Here is a 19,557-nt window from a genome sequence, read left to right as displayed (position 1 = left end):
CTCTCTGCAGGATGCAGTCTGTTTCCTGCTCAAACAGATGGGCCTATACATGTATTCTGCTTTCTGCACCCAAAACCCCATCGCAAAGCAAATTAATACAACATGTACAGTGGGAGGTAAATCTACTTTATCTCAGTTTATTCACCTTTTTAGTTTGACAAATAAACTTCAGCTACTGACCAAAATGTTTTAAAAGAAAACGTGACATAACAGACAGACTGTATTTTTAAAGTAAACACCAATTTGACATTATTATTGGTTTATGATGGTGATTGTTCACCTTTTGGTTGTAAATGAATGGAGCTTGTATTTTACAGACCATTTTAATTTACTGTGACATCAGTGATAGTAGATTTTCGTTACACAGGATAATTTGATTTCAGAAACACCTGTCACATGTGGTTATAACCACAAGACTGATTACTTCCTGTTTCCGTGTAAATATGTTACATATTCAACACTGTGTCATAAATGTATAATAGTTCATCAGATGCTATGCTGTGAGTAGAAAAATCAGCCATAACGCTGTCAAATAACTAGGCTGTTTGGATGAAGTGTGTTATATCATGTGTTACAATTGTTTTGATGAAAAAAGATATACTCAGCTGAAAACTGCTAAGCACTTGATATAGCAATAATTACCTTCATTATTTACTGTGAGAAAGTGTTACTTCTGCTAATTCCGCTGTCGGAGTGATGATGACATGGTTTGTGAATGCCACCTGCTGGGCTGTTAGTGAAACATACATGCTGTGTCAGTTTTGAACATGCAACATGTCCTCTTCCATCCACTCTGCAACATCATTATGTCCTTATTTCATTCCATCACTGTTGCTTTGCCCCCTGGGGAATCACAGAAAGACTGACTGCATCGGCCACAGAGAAAGGAACTGTCCACCACAGAAAAAGCAGATGGTCTCATGTTGTTAAGGGGGACTTTAATTCAATACAGCGCACCTGCCTCTGGGCATTAGTTTGATACACGTCTGAAAGTAAACAGAAGCAGTGTCCCGGGATGTAATCACTAGCGTTAAGTATAAACCAGCTGCTGGGGCCAGAACATAATGAAAGGAGTTTGTGCACATAATGTTGATGGGAGAAAATAGTATATGTAATAATACAGATTGCTTCTTTTCCTGTGCACAAAATCATTTTTGATCCCCCAGAGACTTGAAGGGTGTACTTGTAAATTGAATAAGAACCATATAACTTACAATGTATTTGGCAGGCCTCTATATCCTGCCATGTTCATGGAAAAACATGGAGAATATAGAGGCAAGCAACAGATCTTGGCAAGAAACAGATTAAGGCTTAGAAAATCAATACCAGTTATTTTAAGAAAGGTGGGTGGTATTTGTTTTTATTCTTTCATTCCTTGTATGTAATATGAATGATTTCTGGGCTGACATTTACACATTGTGACAAGTGTGGCAGTGTGACAAGAGAGGGATACGACACACCTTGCTGATGTCATGATTACGAAAGATGCATATCATTAAACTGATCTTCTTACACTGCCACTCACAAGACCAGATTCAAATCTTGGAGCGAAATAAATCACAAAAGTTAAACGGACTCTTGTTTTTTTTAGGGGTTTTTTTTGCTGACATTTTGGTCTGTAATACAATTTGACATTAAAGCAGTATTATCATGGGGAAACAGTCACCATATTACGTTTGTCTTTTATTTCACACACAAATATTGAGACATTAGTTACACAACTGGCACTCTTCGAACAACACAACAATACAAAATCATCAGACATTCTTTAAATTGCACAACCAAGCAACATTGTAAACAAATAGACTGACATTTTCTAAACTCATTTGATGGGTGAGTCTAGGATCTCTTGATAATCCTGCCGAATGGCCCTGCTCACCCTGTACAGCTTGACTCCTGTTAGGGTGAACACACTGATCATGATGACCAGGCCCCCAATGACGTCGTAGACGGACGGGATCATCCTCAGAACAATGAGCTGGAGGAACATGGCAACCACGATCTCTAGGTGCTGCACGGTGCTAACTAAGGCTGGATGGAATTTGTTTAGAGCATAGTATACTCCGAGGAATGCCACGGTGGAGCAGATACAGATCCCAATTAAATAGCCCCAGGTCTCCCCATCTAGAGGAATGATGGGCTCCTGCATGATAAACATGGTGGAGGCACCCCACACTGTGCCCGTCCAGCCGAAGGTAAAGAGCGCCGTCCACATGCTGACGCGCTCCTTAATGGCTCTGTAGACGATCATGGAGAGGGCAGCTGTCAAACCGGCCGTCACTGTCATTGTGTAGCCAAAGGCCTCCTTCCAAAAGCCCAGCCTGGACTTCTCCTCGTCTGCTACGTTTGGCACCATGACCAGGCACAGACCAAACACGCTTCCCACCACTGTGACCACATCTGTGTAGCCCAGCCTCTCATCCAGGAGCAGGAAGGCCAGTATTGCACTGAAGACTGTGGTAGAGGCACGCCACATGATGGTGCCATTACTGGGTGGTACTATAGCAAAAGAGGTGTAGGCGCAGGTGATAGAGATTACGTTGCAGACGCCGTAGAAGAAGAGACGCAGACGGTAGCCCTTAGGGCCAAAGGGGGCCTCGTGGTAGTAGAAGACTACCAGGATGGACAGCACTTGGATCACAGAGCGAATAAAGAGCAGCTCGAGGGAGGGCACCTTAGAGCGGTCGGCTGCTAAACGGGTAATCAGTGCCACACAACCGTGAGCCACCGCGGCCCCAAACAAGGCCATCCAGGTCACCCTGGAGGCCAACACATTTGCCTCGCCAAAGCTAGCCAGCTGGCCTCCGACCCCTTTGTCTCTTTGCACGCCTGGCTGCTTAGGCTGGGTCTCCATGGTTCCAAAGAAAGTCCTGCCACCTTTGCTGTCCGACACCAGTCTCTTCTCCGTATTAGCTTCTGCGAAGGCGCCAAATTCCTCAAAAGAGGGTGCATCATCATACCCTTCATCGCCAGGCTGGGGAAAGTGAGTGGCATATTTCACTGTCACTGTATTTGGGTGAATTTTAACCCGCTTTTTTGATCCGTACTGGAGAGAAGACGAAGATACATCCATGTTTCTTTCGGAGCAGGTAGGAGTACTCTGAAAAATGAAGTGAAAATCATTACAGCATAGTCGAGCTAAAACAACATTCAAATATTCTTTTTTCCTAGTTAGTCTAAATAGACTCGCATTTTGCATAAGTGATCACTTGTTTTCTCAGATTCCACCCTCCACACATACACACACACACACACACACATAAAATCCACACGTGCTGCCACACGCACACACATGCATGCACACAGACAAAGCAGTCTTATCACCCCTATCTCACCCCTTGTTGCTCCTCCCTATCTCCTGTTGAGTTTCTTCTATATATATATATATCCCATGCAAGCTCATATAAGCCGGGCAGCAAACATTCTGAGGCTGATGCAGTCTGATGGGGATGAAATTACATAACAGGAGACCACAGAGGGGAAGATACATGAATGTGGGCCACGTAAGAGATGAATGGAGTTGCACACCATAAATTGGAAAACCCCGGAAAAAAGGACTGTTGAAAGGGTTAAATGGTGCTGAATAGTTTGAGTGGTTTCTTCAGCCATGAGATATTTCTGTGGCTTCCACTAAAAAGCAATGGGATTTGTCTTAAACTTGAAATGACAGAATGTCCTTAAAACTGAGTATATATATATATATATATATATATATAAAACTGAAACATCTTTGAAAATAATAACATCACCATTAGTATTATGAAATATTTTCAAGATTATTTCTACAATCATTCATTTTGTCAATCCCATAGGACATACAGTGACACGAATCAAAACCACAAGGGGGCAGATAAATACTCTGATTCCCCTTTTCTCCTCTTGCATGGGGTTGCTCCTCGCTTTTGAAATATAAGGCACATTAATATAACTAGATCCATCATAATAACCGACTATGAACAATATTGGTGTCAAAGAAAAGCGTTAAGAAAATCTTGCATGCACTTGAGGCTGAAAAGCAATCTTTCAGCCGATTTAACAACGGCTTATTATTTTTGGTGACAAAAATAGAAAAAAATGACTATTTTCAGGGATGCACGAAAGATTTGAGCCAGAAAATGAAAAATAAAACTAACAGCTTTTCCTTTAGATAATCGTTTATTGTGCATTGAAAATCTTGTAAAACTGGTATTAAACCTGGAATTTTTTTTTAGGACGGTCCTATATGGTGCTATATTGCATTGTAGTAGCCTATATTAATTGAGTGCTATAATATCATAAAATATCTTACCTTTTTGCTCTTTAAAAAGTTCCTATTGATGCATAAACCCGGGTTTGTGTCATAAGTGAAGATCTCGCTTGATTTCTTGATCCTTACATTTGGTCAACTGCAAGTGCCATTTCCCCATCTTCCCCCTCGCATGGAGCGCCTCTCGCCTCTTCAAGATGCGTGCTGCTTAGTTGTTCTCCAGGCTGTCGATGAATTGCTGCCTCTGCTTCTGCTTCTGCAGCTGATGAAGCTGAAGCAGCGGCTGCTGCTGAGGCTGCCGCTGCTGCTGCTGCTGATGATGATGATGAAGAAGAAGAAGATGATGATGATGAAGAAGCTGAAGCGCGCGGGGGGGGGGGGGGGGGGGGGGGGGGGCGAAGCAATTGTCACTGTCACAGCCACTGGTTTCTCCTCCTGCTCCTCCTCCTCAAGACTGCTTCGTACCCCACCTAGACCCCGCTCATATTCGTCATCTCTCAGAAGGGGAAAGGGATGTGCGTCGGTCGGTCAGTCATCATCACCATAATCATCATCATCATCATCACTGTGTTCATGAGATTACAACCCTTCCACGTTAAAAGGAAGATTTGATTTTCCTGTCTGAATTAATTATGGTGAAATGAAGGAAGTAGAAGATTGCAATCATGTTCAACATGCACTTCATATGTCAAATAAGTTGTGCTTAAATGGTGGGGTTTAACCCTGCTACATTTCTGATAGGCATGCTTGCACCACATAGCTACTAATAGATACTGGATGAACTTGACTATTTCTTTAATTTGGTGTCACAGCTTGAAGTGATAGAGATTCCCATAATCCTCTGTGGAATCCTTTCATTTGCACCAAGAAGACTCTCATGAGAGCTGTTCCAGACACTCTCTTTTCCAAGAACAACACATTTCTGTCTTTCTTTAAATCACATTTACACCCCAAATACGATGATCTATTTTGCATAAAGGAGGTCAAATGTAACAGTGAGAGTACGAATGTAAAACAACTTCAAACAGAAGTAAAAAAAAAAAAAAAAAAAAAAAAAAAAAAAAGGTGGGTGGCATATGCTGAGTGCAGGCTGGTGAAAGGCAGACATAAATTTATAGCCACTTCAACATGGGGGAAGTTGAAAGCACTAAAATTAGATTGTTCAGTTTACCCCCCAGGCAATGCAACAGGAACCTCAGTTGGTAATATATAGATCATACTGCCACTAGCTGCCACCGCCTCTGTAACATGACTGTGATTTTAATTGGTACATAACACCACGCACGGTGATATGTGATTGTGTGGCAATTAACTTTGTGTCAGCATTTACATTTAGCTATTAACAGTCAACATAAATCTGACAGCAGGGACTAAACTGTAAGGCATATAATTGACCAATTAGGTGTGCAAAAATTATAGTAGTATAAGACTATTTTATTATCTCCTGTACAAATGAATATGGAAGAAGATAATTAAGAGATAATTGACCTTTAGCAGCCTATAAGCAAAATAATGCAGTGTTGAGTGTGCTTGAATGAAGAATTGTCAATTATATAAATAAAGTGAATGTTTGAGTACATTTGACTATGATGAAGGATGGATATTTTAGAATTATTGGCATATAATTAACTACCTGACCTTATCATACTTAAGTTTCATGCAGTTATAGTTACAGTAACATATATCCATATTTACCATCCTGACATTATGTGTTGCTGTGACTGAGATATTGCAGAATGAATCCAAAGTTCTTCCTTTAAAAGAACAGTGCAACATTTTGGGAAATGCTCTTATTCGCAGTCTCGCTGAGAGTTCAGTGGTAAGATCGATACCACTCTCATGGCTGGCATTAAATTTGAAGCAACAGCCAGGAGGCAATTAGCTTTAGCTTAGCATAAAGACTGGAAGAAGGATTAAACAGCTAGCCTGGCTCTGTCGAAATGATAAGAAAATCCACCTACGAGCTAACAAGGCTATAGGGCTCACTAATGCATATATTTTGAACCTTTGCACAGAGAGAAGCTATCTGGTTTCCCTGCTTCCAACCTTTATGCTAAACCTAGCTAACTTAATCGCTCGTAGCTGTAATGCAGGCATGAGATTGGTCTTGACTTTCTGACCTAACACTTGGAAATATGTGTATTTTGGAAAATCTTTGAACACTTCCTTTAAAGTTGTTTTGTGCTTCACTATTCCTTTCTTTAATTTTAGCTGGTTGTATGTTATTTTATTTGTATTTTATTTTAGCTAGGGAATTTTTCACATGACTTTCAAAATTGATTACTGGGGTGTGTATGAAGCTGTAACTGTTTAAGCGTGCACTGTCTGTGCCACAGGAATAAGCTGAGGGATAAAAACGCTGTAAACTCCAGGCTGCCTCACAGCTCACTGAGCCACAATAAAAAATGGGGAGCAATAGGACAGCGTCTCATCTTACTATACAGGGCGCATAATTGCGGCATAAGAAATTCATGGAGGGTTTTTTTATGATTTCCTTGAAGAAAAATTCAGACTGATGAAGAGAAGTTCAAGGAAGTGAAATGCTAGAGGTTTTTCATAATCTCACTTAACAGGGGAATGAATCTGCTCTATTAAATATCTCACGGGAGATGACAACACGTTAAGTTTCCATAATCCTGACTACACTCGTTTCATGTCAGGCAGCTTTAGCAGAGCCTCCACTGGCAGATGCTAGCGTATTGGTTGGAGCTATTGTATGGTCAGCGGAGACTTCTTATATAAGTAGCTTGTACCTCATGTTGTCTGACTTGAGAGCATATTGTAAATCACCATGATTCATTTAAATCTATGTGTGAACAAGGACAATTTAACTTGACTTGAATAATAATCAAGTTTGTTATTATGTCCTGTAATGCAGCAGGTTTCAGCAATAACATCATTGCATCACAACAGACACAACAGATTTCAAGACATGCATGACATGCACGCACGCACGCACGCACGCACGCACGCACACACACACACACACACAGACAAACACAAACACACACTTTTTCTGTGAGTAATCACACTGACAAAGTTGTACACTGATTGACAAAAGCAACGCCAATAAATCAATTTCACCTGGGAAATGAAGGTTGAGCGCAATGGGTTAACTAATTAATTCTGTTTCAGAGCCAGCAATGTTTTAAAACAGAAATTACAAAGGGCATCAGGCTAATTTAATTTTGTACAGTAGCTCATACTTTGCACCTTTGCTTGGTTGACATTTCAAGTGTTTTCCCTTCTGTATCTGCAAGCTCTTTCTTTCACATATTTCAGCGGCTAAACCTTTGCAGCCTATAGTGACTCAGAGGATCACAAGCTGTAATTTCTTACCCGGCTCTGAAACCATTACCTCATATGCCCTTCACTCTTTTCTTTATTTTCTTGTTTCTTGTTTTCTCCTGAAAATGAAATTCTGTGTTAACCCTGCTGGCTTTCTGATGAGCAAATCTGAGAAAATATGAAATCCTTGAGGTGTGTTTTGTAATGATCACCTTTGTTTTTTTTTCCTCTACTTGTCTGGCCCCTCTAAAAAGCTGTCACGATGGACATGCGGCTCATTTATCTTCTGTCTGGGGGCTTAGGCCACCTGTCATTGATTAAGCACTTATATTTCCTTTTTATTTGGCTGGAGAGCAGAAAACAACAAACTTCCATCCCTTCTATTGGTAGACTGACTGACAGGCTTACACAGCAATTTAAGGATTTGGAGAAGAAGGTAAGACCAGGCTTGTCACTGACATAGAGCAAATAAGGTGGAATAAATGGAAGATGGTGCCTTAAATAGGCAATTCGTGTGTGGGTGGGGAGATAATACATAGGGATTCTTGTTTTCTTCACCTTTAGGGCTTAGAGTACCACAGTGAATATGATCAAGCATGCCTGACATTTTTCTTTTTAACCAGCAAGACCAGTGTGCATGTACATGCATAATTTAACTTTTGATATATTACCACATTGTAGTTTATCTATTGTTTAAAAGTATGTTTTTCACTTTTCATGCTGTTGTAAATTCCTATGGACAGACACTGAATGAATCAAAGATTATTCAGGGAAAGCTGAAGGCTGTTAGATTTGAATTTTATCTGAGAGAACACACACTCACTGTTTAGCCAGCTGTCAAAGACCAAGCCGAACTGTTTCCAGCATGATGCTACCTGCAGCCATCGCTCTGACACTAGCTCATCCCCACTGGCAAGCTGTTGGCACTTTGTTTTCTGTGTATTTGCTGAACCCAAAATCAAATAGTGCCTCATATTTTCATGAATTCATAAAATGGGCCAACTCTGAAGTTTGTTCTATATCTAGACTTTTTAATAATGCATGAGCAGCAGAGGATTCCTACTTTCCTAAAGGGGGGCTTCCTCTCTTGTTTTTGATATTCTCTCTTGTTTTGACCTAAAAAGCAAACGAGGATACAAAATAATTGTTTGCCTCTATCATTTCGAAAGGTGTAAAAATGTCTCTGGTCACAGAGACATATGCAGTCATAGATCAGACAATATGATGCATATCATAACTAAGTTTCCTTTTAGTTTTACTGTTATATAGACACTGACTTTTTTAACAAGAGAAAGCATATACAGCCATGCTAACAGCTCTGTGAGGCTATATGTCAGCATGCTAATATGCTCACAATGACAATACTAACATGTTGATGGTTAAGAGGTATAATGTTTACAACACAAAGCACAGGTTGGCTATTCAGTCATAAACCATCCAGTAGTTGATGTATTTCAGTCTGCCTGGATGCTACAAAACAAATACAAGTATTACTTCACCAAGTGACTCTAAAATTGTTGATGAGCCATTAATAAATGTTTTCAAAAGCTAGCCCACTATACACTATGAACTGAGACATCCAAAAGCCTCAATCACCTGCAGTATTAGAGCCAGATAACCCCTACATTCAAATAACACTAAATAGAATATCGATCGAATATTGGTATCGGTTGGAATATTGAACAAAATGAACATTAGTTACGGTAACACAAAGATTCAAAGTACGACTTAAAATAAACTCTCATCTCACATAAGTATCACCTCATCTAGAGACCAAACACACACAAGTGGAAAACAGCACATGGAGGAGTTAATTGACCATATGGCTCATCCATTTGAATCTGGCAAAACAATGATGAGGGAGAGCATAGTGTACCTTTGAAGATTATTGCTCTAATTTCTGCTAAATCAATGAGCCTTTGTGTAATCAGAGTGCACTAAAATCAATACTGTACTTATAAATGAAATATAATTATCATGCTCACATATCTGAGCAACAAAATCAGCCAGACTGTAGCAAGCTTATTATTAGGAGTAACCAATGCTGATCAAACTTACACCCAATGTAGAAAATGAGTAGTTTCAACACAGTATTTTTCCTTCCCTTACTGAGGTATTATCAGTCCTTCAGGGCAGCCAAGGCCGAGCATAATTGGATCCTGAAGCTCAAGCAGCTGTTAATTTTCTTTCCAGCAGCTGCTAATTTTTTGCTTGTTTCTTTCTTTGTTTCTTTGTTTCCTTCTTTCCTTCTTTCCTTTAGCTGATTTGTTGTGAGACTTCATGGTGCCTGTGAGAACACTTCATAACCCAGTAGTCAGTAAAGCCAGTCATTTCTTTATGAAGAAGCGTGTTTTCTCTATATTGTGCATATATGAACACCTGTGAAAATAGACCATTTAATGTAGTTAGCTAGACATTAGCAGCTAGCTATCTATGAAACAGTGGACCTAAAGAAAATACTGTATAGGACCTAATATACAGAGACATTACAGTTTATCTTCTGAGAAATTCTCTCTTTTTTAGGATTAGTGTGACATTATTTAGTATTAGTATTGTTTTGGGGAATTCCTGTCCAATGTCCAATGCATATATTGCATATTTGCATTTTTCACCTGTTCATATGATGCAAGGGAACTTGTAGACCTCCTTGTGCTTTTAATGCACTAAACTGATCTGAATAAACTGCCAACCAGTTACCCGGATACTGAACAAGGTTCATCCTTTGAAAACTATTTTACATTAGTAGGTGAGAACGGCCCTTAACAGCAGCCTGGGGGAATGCTTTCAACAAACTAAATTGCTGTTAATGTATTGTCTACCTGTCACCCTTATTACACAATTTTCATTCTGTGGGAAGCTTTAGGGATTACTTCACCGGCATGCTTGGAATTGGTTGTATACCTGCAAGTGGCTTTAAGTCGTAGACTGTCAAAATCAGATGTTATGTATAGCATCCGATCCATTGCGCCCGAGTAGATAAGAAGACATACTTTGACTTGTGGACATGAGATAAATGTATTACTTTCCCATCACTATGTGGAAATGAATCTGATAGGTGACACTTGAGCAAGTGTAGCACACTGCCTTCAACACCTTCAACACTTTTCTTTTTTGAGATTCGTGCTGAAAGGGGTCTGCTTAGATGCCTGGCTCGGTGACACACTTTGAAGTGAGGCAGAGAGGTTTGAACTGACAGTGAGCTGTGTCGTGTGCTGTGGATGAGACATCTTCATTTTATTTTGCCATGGATAGACAGTTAAGGCAAGCATATGAGCGTGTAGCTGTGGGTACCTCTATGCTTGTTCAGCTGGACACATTTGTCCCTTGTTATACTGGAGACCCTTATTAGGCTGTATGAAATGAAATCAGTTCCATCACAAAGAAAACTATCACATCTGAGAGAAAATGTGTCCTTACATATACTGTACAAGAAAACTAAAATCACCTCTCCTCCGTCTTAAAATATCATCAGAAAGACCATCTGGAACAGAAACATCCAGTTTTTGCCCCAGGTGGTTTAACCTTACAGCAGCCTGTGATTAAGACATGGCCATATCTGGTTTTGATTAGCCCGTGCCTCAACCCCTTCTGATTTCTGCCACAGACTGCCCCAAAAGGCCTGATACAGCAGCCTTTGTGCGAGTGCTGATCCATAATGCATGTGATGCTTTAGACTAGACGCCTCCTCTCATGAGAACGCCCTTTTCTTTGCATCTGTCTGCCCATTGAAATGTTGCATCTCCTTTGATCCCGATTCATAAATAAATGTTCTGCTCAATTTATCAGAGTTACAATTATGCAAATGTGTTAATGGATCATTATGCTGCCATGGCCACTGTTTTATTGAATGTCCTGTCCTGTTGTCTGGCACGGTTTAAAGCTACATATCGAGATATAAAGATTGTAGACAGTATCTGCAAGATACAAGAGATAGCTGGGCTGTGTTTGCCGTCATCACAGTGCAGCAGCACATGCAAAAGCATTTCTTAAAGTCAAGATACATTCATCATGCTGTTATTTAGAGCACGGTGGAGGCTTCGGTGAGATTATGAGGTGCAAAATGAACCAAACTGTGACTGAATAAATCACACTCACTGTGTGAGAGAGCACTACATGCTGTAGTTGCTGTAGAAACGCAGAACAATAACAACACTGATCAAAGTGTTCTCTGACAGTAGGTGCTGCAAAGGCTGTAGTGTGGTGGTTTAAATCAGCCACTCACATCTGCAGTTAAAACTACATGCGTCTACATCAATAGTGGTATTGATCATGAGGTCAGCTGCTAGCTCGAGAAAGGCTATCTGAATCCAATATGCAAATCTGATGCCAGTAGAAACATCTACACATCAATTTTGAGATCTAATCTTAAAGAATAGAATTTTATGAGGATTCACTGGTGGATCACTTGCAGCAAAAACAAAATTAATCAGCTCCAGCTTCTCAAATGTAACAATTTGCAAAAAATTCTATGTCTACTGTGGTCCGCAACTTTTTTCATACAGTCACACGAACAAGCAAAACCTCAAATTGGGCACTGGGGCATTTGTCACTATTTTCTAACATTTTATAGACCAAGTGATCAATCGAGGAATTCATTGGCAGATTAATCAGTCAGGGAAATAACTGTCAGTTGCAATCCGATTACACCAAGAAGCATCTCAGATCTTTATTATGATTACATCTCAATCCATTTTGCCCCTGTTCACTGTCTGATTCTAAATGTTGTTCTTAAAGAAAGTGACATTCATATTCATTTGATTTGTTGACTTGGAGAAAAAAAAACAAAAAAACACTGTGAAATCGATGTGAATGATATGCAGACACATTTGATGAGAACACTTCACACTCCAGACAGCAGTCAGTTCTTTAGTCACAGACACTGTGATAATTAGTTTTAACCAAAATATTTCTGCCCTTCCTGCTTCATCTGAACCTGAGGGACAGTTAGACAACGGCTACTGAAATTGATATTTGGTATCAGAAATGAGACAGCAGTATCACAATACTACAGTCCTTGTACAAAGCCATTAAAGAGCAAAATGGATCAATAGGATACTTTGTTTTACACTTCATCCGCCTCACAGAAATTCCACTGAGGCGTGCGCCTTCACCACTGAGTGCCGAAATAAAATCAATCTCAAACAAAAGCAAACAGAAATCAGATTGACTGCAGCAGCTGTGAATAAATGTGTCCTTCAAAGTCCTACGTGGAGTCACTAGCCTGCTACAAAACAAGCTGTCAAGGAACCGGATGCATTAATCGTATTCAGTACCTGATGTGGGTCCTACTTGGATAGCAGAAAGAGGAGAGGAGAGCTGGAGGATGATATGACATGTGATGACTCTTCCCCCAGACTGGCCCATTGCTGCTGTGACAGCACTGTGATACACACCAGTAATTACAATGTAATTTGGGGCCAGAATTATCAGAGGAGCATGATCCATTATTTGATAGAGAATTTATCATCATCTGCATCATAACAGTGTTGACTAAAGATAGAGTAGTGGGAGTGAGGAAGGTCAGGGAACATGGTGATTTATTAGGGGGATTATGGATTCACTGGAGCCCCCAAGTGAAACAGAGACTCCTATACATCATTGTGTGCACTATCACTGGTATTGCCACTCCATAAAATGAGAATATATGGTGATGTAGCTCAGACTTTAAAGACAAGTTGTTTTATGAGTAGAGAAAAGCCAGGCCTGGATTGCCAATTAAGCTTGTTGTCAGTACATCATTTTGTTTACTCGCACTTGCTTGATTTAAAGGACAAGCCTGGCAAAATTCAAAATTTTTATCATTATGAAGAAATCGTAAAAAACAATTTCTCTGTGCTTTAGATCTCCACTGTTGTCTAAAAGCTACAAGAACAAAAACATATGACACAAAGCTCATGGGGAATGTCATTAGTTTGGCAGGTATTTAGTTATAAACCAAAGTTCTGAAGGAACTAACATTTGGACTTGATGATGGTGCTATACAGATAGCATAATTAAACTTCTGGCCCACCATAAGCCTGGATCCTCGGGCAGAGTCTGGCCCATGTACTTCCACATCTGGGCAGATTCCAGCTGTCTGTGCACCAGAATTGGTCCAGATGTGGAAGTAGCATCTGACAATCATGCTGTATTTGGGCCAGAATCGGCCCGTGTAACTGGGCATATACTGGGCCAGAAGAAAACAAGTATGTGACCCAAGTATGGGCCAGATTTATGTTGCTATCTGGGAGATTAAAGAGAAAGTGATAGCCAACGTTATTACTATTGATTCTAAGTGCGACATGACTGTCTGTAACAAATTCCATGGCAACCTATCCAGCAGTTATCAACACGTTTCACTTAAAACTACAAATATGAACCTCATGGTGGTGCCAGAGTGGGTGATATTCCTTCATTACCATGATCATGGGCACTGTAGTTTATTCATTCCTAGCACACAATATGTGTATCAACCCTCAGCTTCCCAAATGCTTCCCAATAAATACACCATTTGCCCATTTGGGTAACATTAAAAACTACCGTTAGAGTGCCCAGATATTTTTAGAAAATGACGAGCCTTCAAAAATGAAACTATATTTGTGAAATATTTTTAAAGAGTTTGGAGAAATAGATGGGCTTGGGATGATATTTGCTGAAAATACAACAAACAGAACAGTGCCAGACCTCTCCTTTAAATGTGCCAATCAGAACAACGCTAACTCACTCTCTATTAGCTCCCATTCCACAGGCTATTTGTCTTTCAGGAAACAATACAGAAGGCTGTAGTATGCCATTTCATCATTAGCCTGACAACACTCAGATTCCCTTTTAAATTCAACTGCTTGCAGTTTCCATTATGTGCTCCAACTTCCTCCTTGAAATGCCCATCATCATGTTCTCTCAGTAAATTAGTCCATGAGTCGGGGCAGTTTGTTTTGATTTTGGCTGAAGGGAACATTTTTTTCTAACACTTATTGTTGCTAGATACCGCAGAATATTGATTTGAGCAGCCATTACATTCATTTCCGTAAACACAGTTGCCATGACATAAAACCTGTCGCTAAGACAATTTTGCATTTGTGCTGAAAAGGTTGACAAGAATCAGATAATGAGAATGAGAAGAGGAGGTAAAGGATGTGAGATATTGGAGCAAGGATAAACAGCAATGTTTCAATCAGGCATGGCAGGAACGTGTAACATCTGTTTGGTCTGGGATGTTGATAGCTTAACACAGTGTAATAACATACCGCCACAAATGTCATCCCTAAGTCAAGCTGAAAAAGATTATAATAGCACTGTGCACTGATGCATTTCAATCAGCGTATAATGTCATGAGAGGAAGGTCATAAATCATACTGAGTTACTAGGCTATTAGAAAGCTAGATAATAGCAGAGGTTACACGCACACAGCACGAGAAAATTTAGTTTGAGAAAGTTTCAGCGTGTTATTAAAGCGCATATCAGCCAATATGTTTGAATGGGACTAAAATAAGTGTTTTGGAGAGTCTTAACACCTTCCCTGTGCGTAATTGATTCCCTCCTGCTTGTCTTGGGAATTTGTAAAGCGAATTTGAAACTGCAGTTTGACATAAAGATTTCACTGGGAAGACTTTACCAATACCTGTACATGACACGAGCCTGAATAAATTGACATCGGAGCCCTCCAGTAATGCATTTTTTCCCCGCAGGCTTACTGACTGTCGCCGAAGAGCCACCACGAGCATTACTGTACTTTGTCACTGTTCCTGCACCTCTGCCTCTGCACCAGAAGAAAATCTCATCAAGCTGCAGAACAAGTTATAGCCCTTATTGAAGGCCTACCTCTCCCAGTGGCTATTATCTTTAGTGCCTTGTTACCAGATGGAGCCGGTCAGCATTGGCAACACAAAACAATCTCATAGACCTCCTTTGTGTGAACAGATGGACCACGAGGAGATGGGTGATATCACATGGAGTGAAGAAGCACACATTACAGGGGGAGGGCTTGCTGACCATGTGCAACTAGGCAGTACAATGGCAAAAGGAGATAATAGACATAGGGTAATTACATGTTTAGAAAAGGACTGATATGGTTAGGTCACATCCTGAGGAGGTGCACATCTAAAACAACAGGATACACTGGCTGTTGACTGTCATCAACCTGACTCCTGTGGTACAGACAGACAAATCAGCTACCCCTCTGTGTTACTGTTTCTGATGGCTTTCTGCTTCTTTCAATACACATTTATATCAAGAGTTTAATTATAACGGAATTCCAACATTGGTTGGACCATTTTTAATTTCTAACACCCATTATCCTCTCCACACATCCCTGTCTCCAATAAACAATAGATAATTATAATAATAGATTATATGAAATACAACTTTATGCTATTATAAACCCACTAAGAGACCTTAAATATTAAGGTTTTCATATTGTACAGAGGCTTAAGGGTGAGAGCGGGTGCCTTTATGTTACGTCCCCATATAATGTAAATATGCATGGATGCACAGAAAGAAGAAGATTAAGAATCTCCACACAAACAGAAGGAAAACCCAAGAAGAAACATTGTTTCTGAAGTTATTGTTAGAGCAGCGCCTACTGTTTGTGAGAGGATTTGTTGATTTATCCGACACTTCATCCCAAAATGGCCTCATTAGAGAGGATTCTTCCTTGGCAGAGACATATCTCCTCATACTGACTCACAACACAAAGAAGTGTTGGGCTTTTACTAAAGAGGTTTTTCAAGTACTGCCTGCCCTCATTTCTGGCAGACCTCCTTTTGGTATCACGAAGCGACCTGAGAACATGTTAAATAGAGACAGATCTACGCCCCGCCAACTGTTATCATCCTGTTTTTCTGTCTCGTATTCTCACTCCTTTTCCTCTCTGTGGGTCTGGCCTGGGGGATCCATATTTATGCGACCAGGCAGCTGTCAACAGGACAGCCTGGCAGACTGCAATGTGGAATGCTATTTGTAGGACTCCACAGAATACAAAAATGAAGCTCAGGAGAGAATAAGTCATGCCACATACTGAACAGCGTAAACGCACAGTGGATGTGTAATCAGGTCATGCTGCTGTATTTCGCTTTCACAAACAAGCCACCTTGCCCCTCTGAAAATGTCAGATGTCATATTTTCATTTCAGTACATCTAATTTCTAAAATCTTCTGTTGTGCCCCATAGCTTTCTATTTGGCTCATATCAAACACATATAATGAGAAAGAAATGGGAGGAGAGAGTGTGTATGTGCGTGTCGATGTGTGCAGTAATGTGCCTACAAATGTGCTCGTGAGAGAGACAGGGACCGCGGGAAAAGAAAGGGAGGGCGAGTGAGAAAGGGAGCAAAAGGAGGAGCATGAGAGAGGGAGGGCTGCTCTCGCTACAGTCACGACAAAATGAGGCATGACTCATGTTGAGATGTGACGTAGACGGATGGGTCAGGTTAGCAGCACCCATGTCATATAATCACAGACCCAGAGGTTGAGGGGAGAAGAGAATGTGCAACAGTATCTCAACAATAAAAAGAGGCAAGATTCCTGGATCGATAACCACAGTAACTCTCGGTGTTATGTCATTTTTATGGAGCATTTCACTGCGTGTTTGATGTGGCATTATCTCCCCTGAGAAGAATTTATTTGAAGTCTCTAAAACTATTTACTCAGTGCAGACTTACTCTCTGCAAGAGAAGCTGTTCGGAGGGCGGAGGATTTTCATCGCAACTCAATACTTGAATAGCAAAGTTAAGACTTGTATAAAAAAAAAAAATATGGTGACAGGTTGAAATGTTGTTTCTTGTTACTGCAAAATTTTACATCGAGTAAATCATACACTACATGGCCAAAAGTATGTGGACATTCCAAATACGGGGAAATCTTAAAGCTGCTCTTATCAATATTTTTATGTGAACAATGGAGCAAGACACTATTTGTATTGTAAAGAGAGTCACTGGTAGTGACAGAGAATCCCACCCAGCCCCCACCTCTATAGAGCATTTTAGCATCTTTCAATTCACTGTTTTGGTTTCACAGCCCATAACTTTACTGTTTTTGGTCCATTCTCACCACTCTCATCAACCTTATTTCCAGCAGCTGCAGCAGTTGCTTTCAGAGAAATAGCTTTGATAAACCCACTACACACTACATGCACACGAATAGCACCAGATGGCGGACACACAAAGTTAGTGGCTAACTAATAAAAGTAATGGAGCAAAACAAAAAAGTTTCTAGAGCCAGGTTCCAAAATCTTGTGGAAAACCTTCCCAAAAGAGTGGAGGCTTTCATACCAGAATGCTGAACCCTGTGGTTTTGGAATGAGATGTACAACAACCACTAGTGTAATTTTAATGAGGTGTCGACATAGTTTTGGCTATGTAGTCTAAATATAGCGGATATATCAGCTGAAATATTTTTTATAACCCCCCTTTTTTTATATATATATAAATACCTCTGTAAGCCCCACAGTGCCACCACTTCTCAGCCAAGATCATTTTTCTCAATTTCAATACACTTTCTTTCATCCTTACTTCACATCAGCAGGGATTAAGGAGAAACGGCGAAGAGGTAGAATAAGTGAAAATGAACAAAGAAATTAGATTTTGAATACAGCTGACTCATGCACTGGGTTTAATGTACTGGATCACAGGCTAAGAACTAAGCAGCTTATAACACCGTGTTCCTTGGTGGAGCAATAATTGTTGTGTTTAAATTCTCAGCAGGATCTTTCTCCTATTGATCAAACGCTGTAGTTGGATGTTTGCTTTTTGGCAGTGACCCAGGTATGAACATCTAAATGTAAAGAGACTGAGTATGGCTGTAATGTTGACCTTCCTACAGTGTCCACATTGGGCAAAATAACAGCAATTTCTGATGATTTTGCTGTTGATATTTTTCTAGATGATTAGTAACGGGAACTGGAAACATGCTGCTGGATATTCCTGCAATTGTAAATAGAAATATAACTGCTCAGTGATTGTAAAAATGTGATTTAAAGTGTCATAGTCTGTGGAAAATGCATCGTGTTTTACAGCATTTCAGCAAAACATCCTCATGTTATTTATCTTTAGATGCATCCGATTAAAAAAAGCTGAGTGGAGTGGGAAATGATACTCATGAAATAAGATATCATTAAATGAGAATAAACGATAATAAATATCAACAAAATATTAGACGTTTCTCTCTTTAATTTGGTTTAGCTATCATACCGCATTTTTACCTTTAGTTTTTTATACATTTCTTCACTGCTTGAGCCACTGATATGGATCATCTGCTGTCCATGTCCATGTTCGCATGTATGTGTTGGCGGGCGGACATTATAGTCGTTTTATAATTGAATCAACAGAAAAGATAATAGGCTCCTTTGCCCACATCGCATAGCAAATGGAGATAAAAGCCCCCGACAGTCTGAGAGCAACATTATCAGAGACGACAAATCCAATCACAGGGCCAATTAACATGAGGTACCTATTTTATAGATCATAACCTCGAGATATTAAAATGTAATGTCTGTTTTGTTGCTGTGTAATGATGGAATTTCAAAAACTAGACTAAGTATTACATTTGTATTAGAAATGATCTATTTAAACTTTAATACTTTCTCTGCTCTAGTTTTGAAGAGATCAAATTACTTCAAAAAGAAACACAACATACATCTTCTTATAAAGGAAAGTGACTGCATGTCTCTTTGTGTGTATGTAGGATAATGGGCCAACTTGCTTCAATGGAATGCAAGCTCAAAGGAATAGTTCAACATTGTGAGAAATACAGTTAGGCCTTGACACCACTCTGATGTCCGTATGTTAAATAGAAAAGCAGTAAGCAGCCGGTTAGCTTAGCGTAGCATGAAGAATGGAAATCCACCTAACAGCACCTCGAAAACTCACTAAGCAGTTTAATTTGTTACTATGGATTAAACAAACAACATAATGACATAAATAGTTAATTAATGAGCTTTAAGCAGTTGTTGAAGGCAGACTTTATTACCTCCAGACACACTCTGATGCAGCTCTGGCTCCTCACCACTGAGGAACATGCAGAAGCAAGACCACTGCAATCTGCCAGAAG

The 19,557-nt window shown here is 40.0% G+C and overlaps 1 protein-coding gene across 1 annotated transcript; it reads right to left on the bottom strand.

Moving 5' to 3' along the window:
- Window positions 1–200: 200 nt before the first annotated feature.
- On the bottom strand, window positions 201–4,556 carry LOC111220971 (solute carrier family 35 member G2-like). Its single transcript, XM_022744280.1, has 2 exons — window positions 4,289–4,556; window positions 201–3,100 (listed from the first exon to the last, which is right to left on the bottom strand). The coding sequence occupies exon 2, from the start codon at window positions 3,071–3,073 to the stop codon at window positions 1,823–1,825; it is 1,251 nt and encodes a 416-aa protein (XP_022600001.1). The 5' UTR covers window positions 3,074–3,100; window positions 4,289–4,556; the 3' UTR covers window positions 201–1,822.
- Window positions 4,557–19,557: the final 15,001 nt, after the last annotated feature.

This window comes from Seriola dumerili, unplaced genomic scaffold, assembly GCF_002260705.1.
Source record: "Seriola dumerili isolate Sdu_G_001 unplaced genomic scaffold, Sdu_1.0 BDQW01000079.1, whole genome shotgun sequence".
Taxonomy (NCBI): Eukaryota; Metazoa; Chordata; class Actinopteri; order Carangiformes; family Carangidae; genus Seriola; species Seriola dumerili.
Note: the sequence above shows the minus strand (reverse complement) of the source record. Positions and strands in the feature narration are given on the sequence as shown.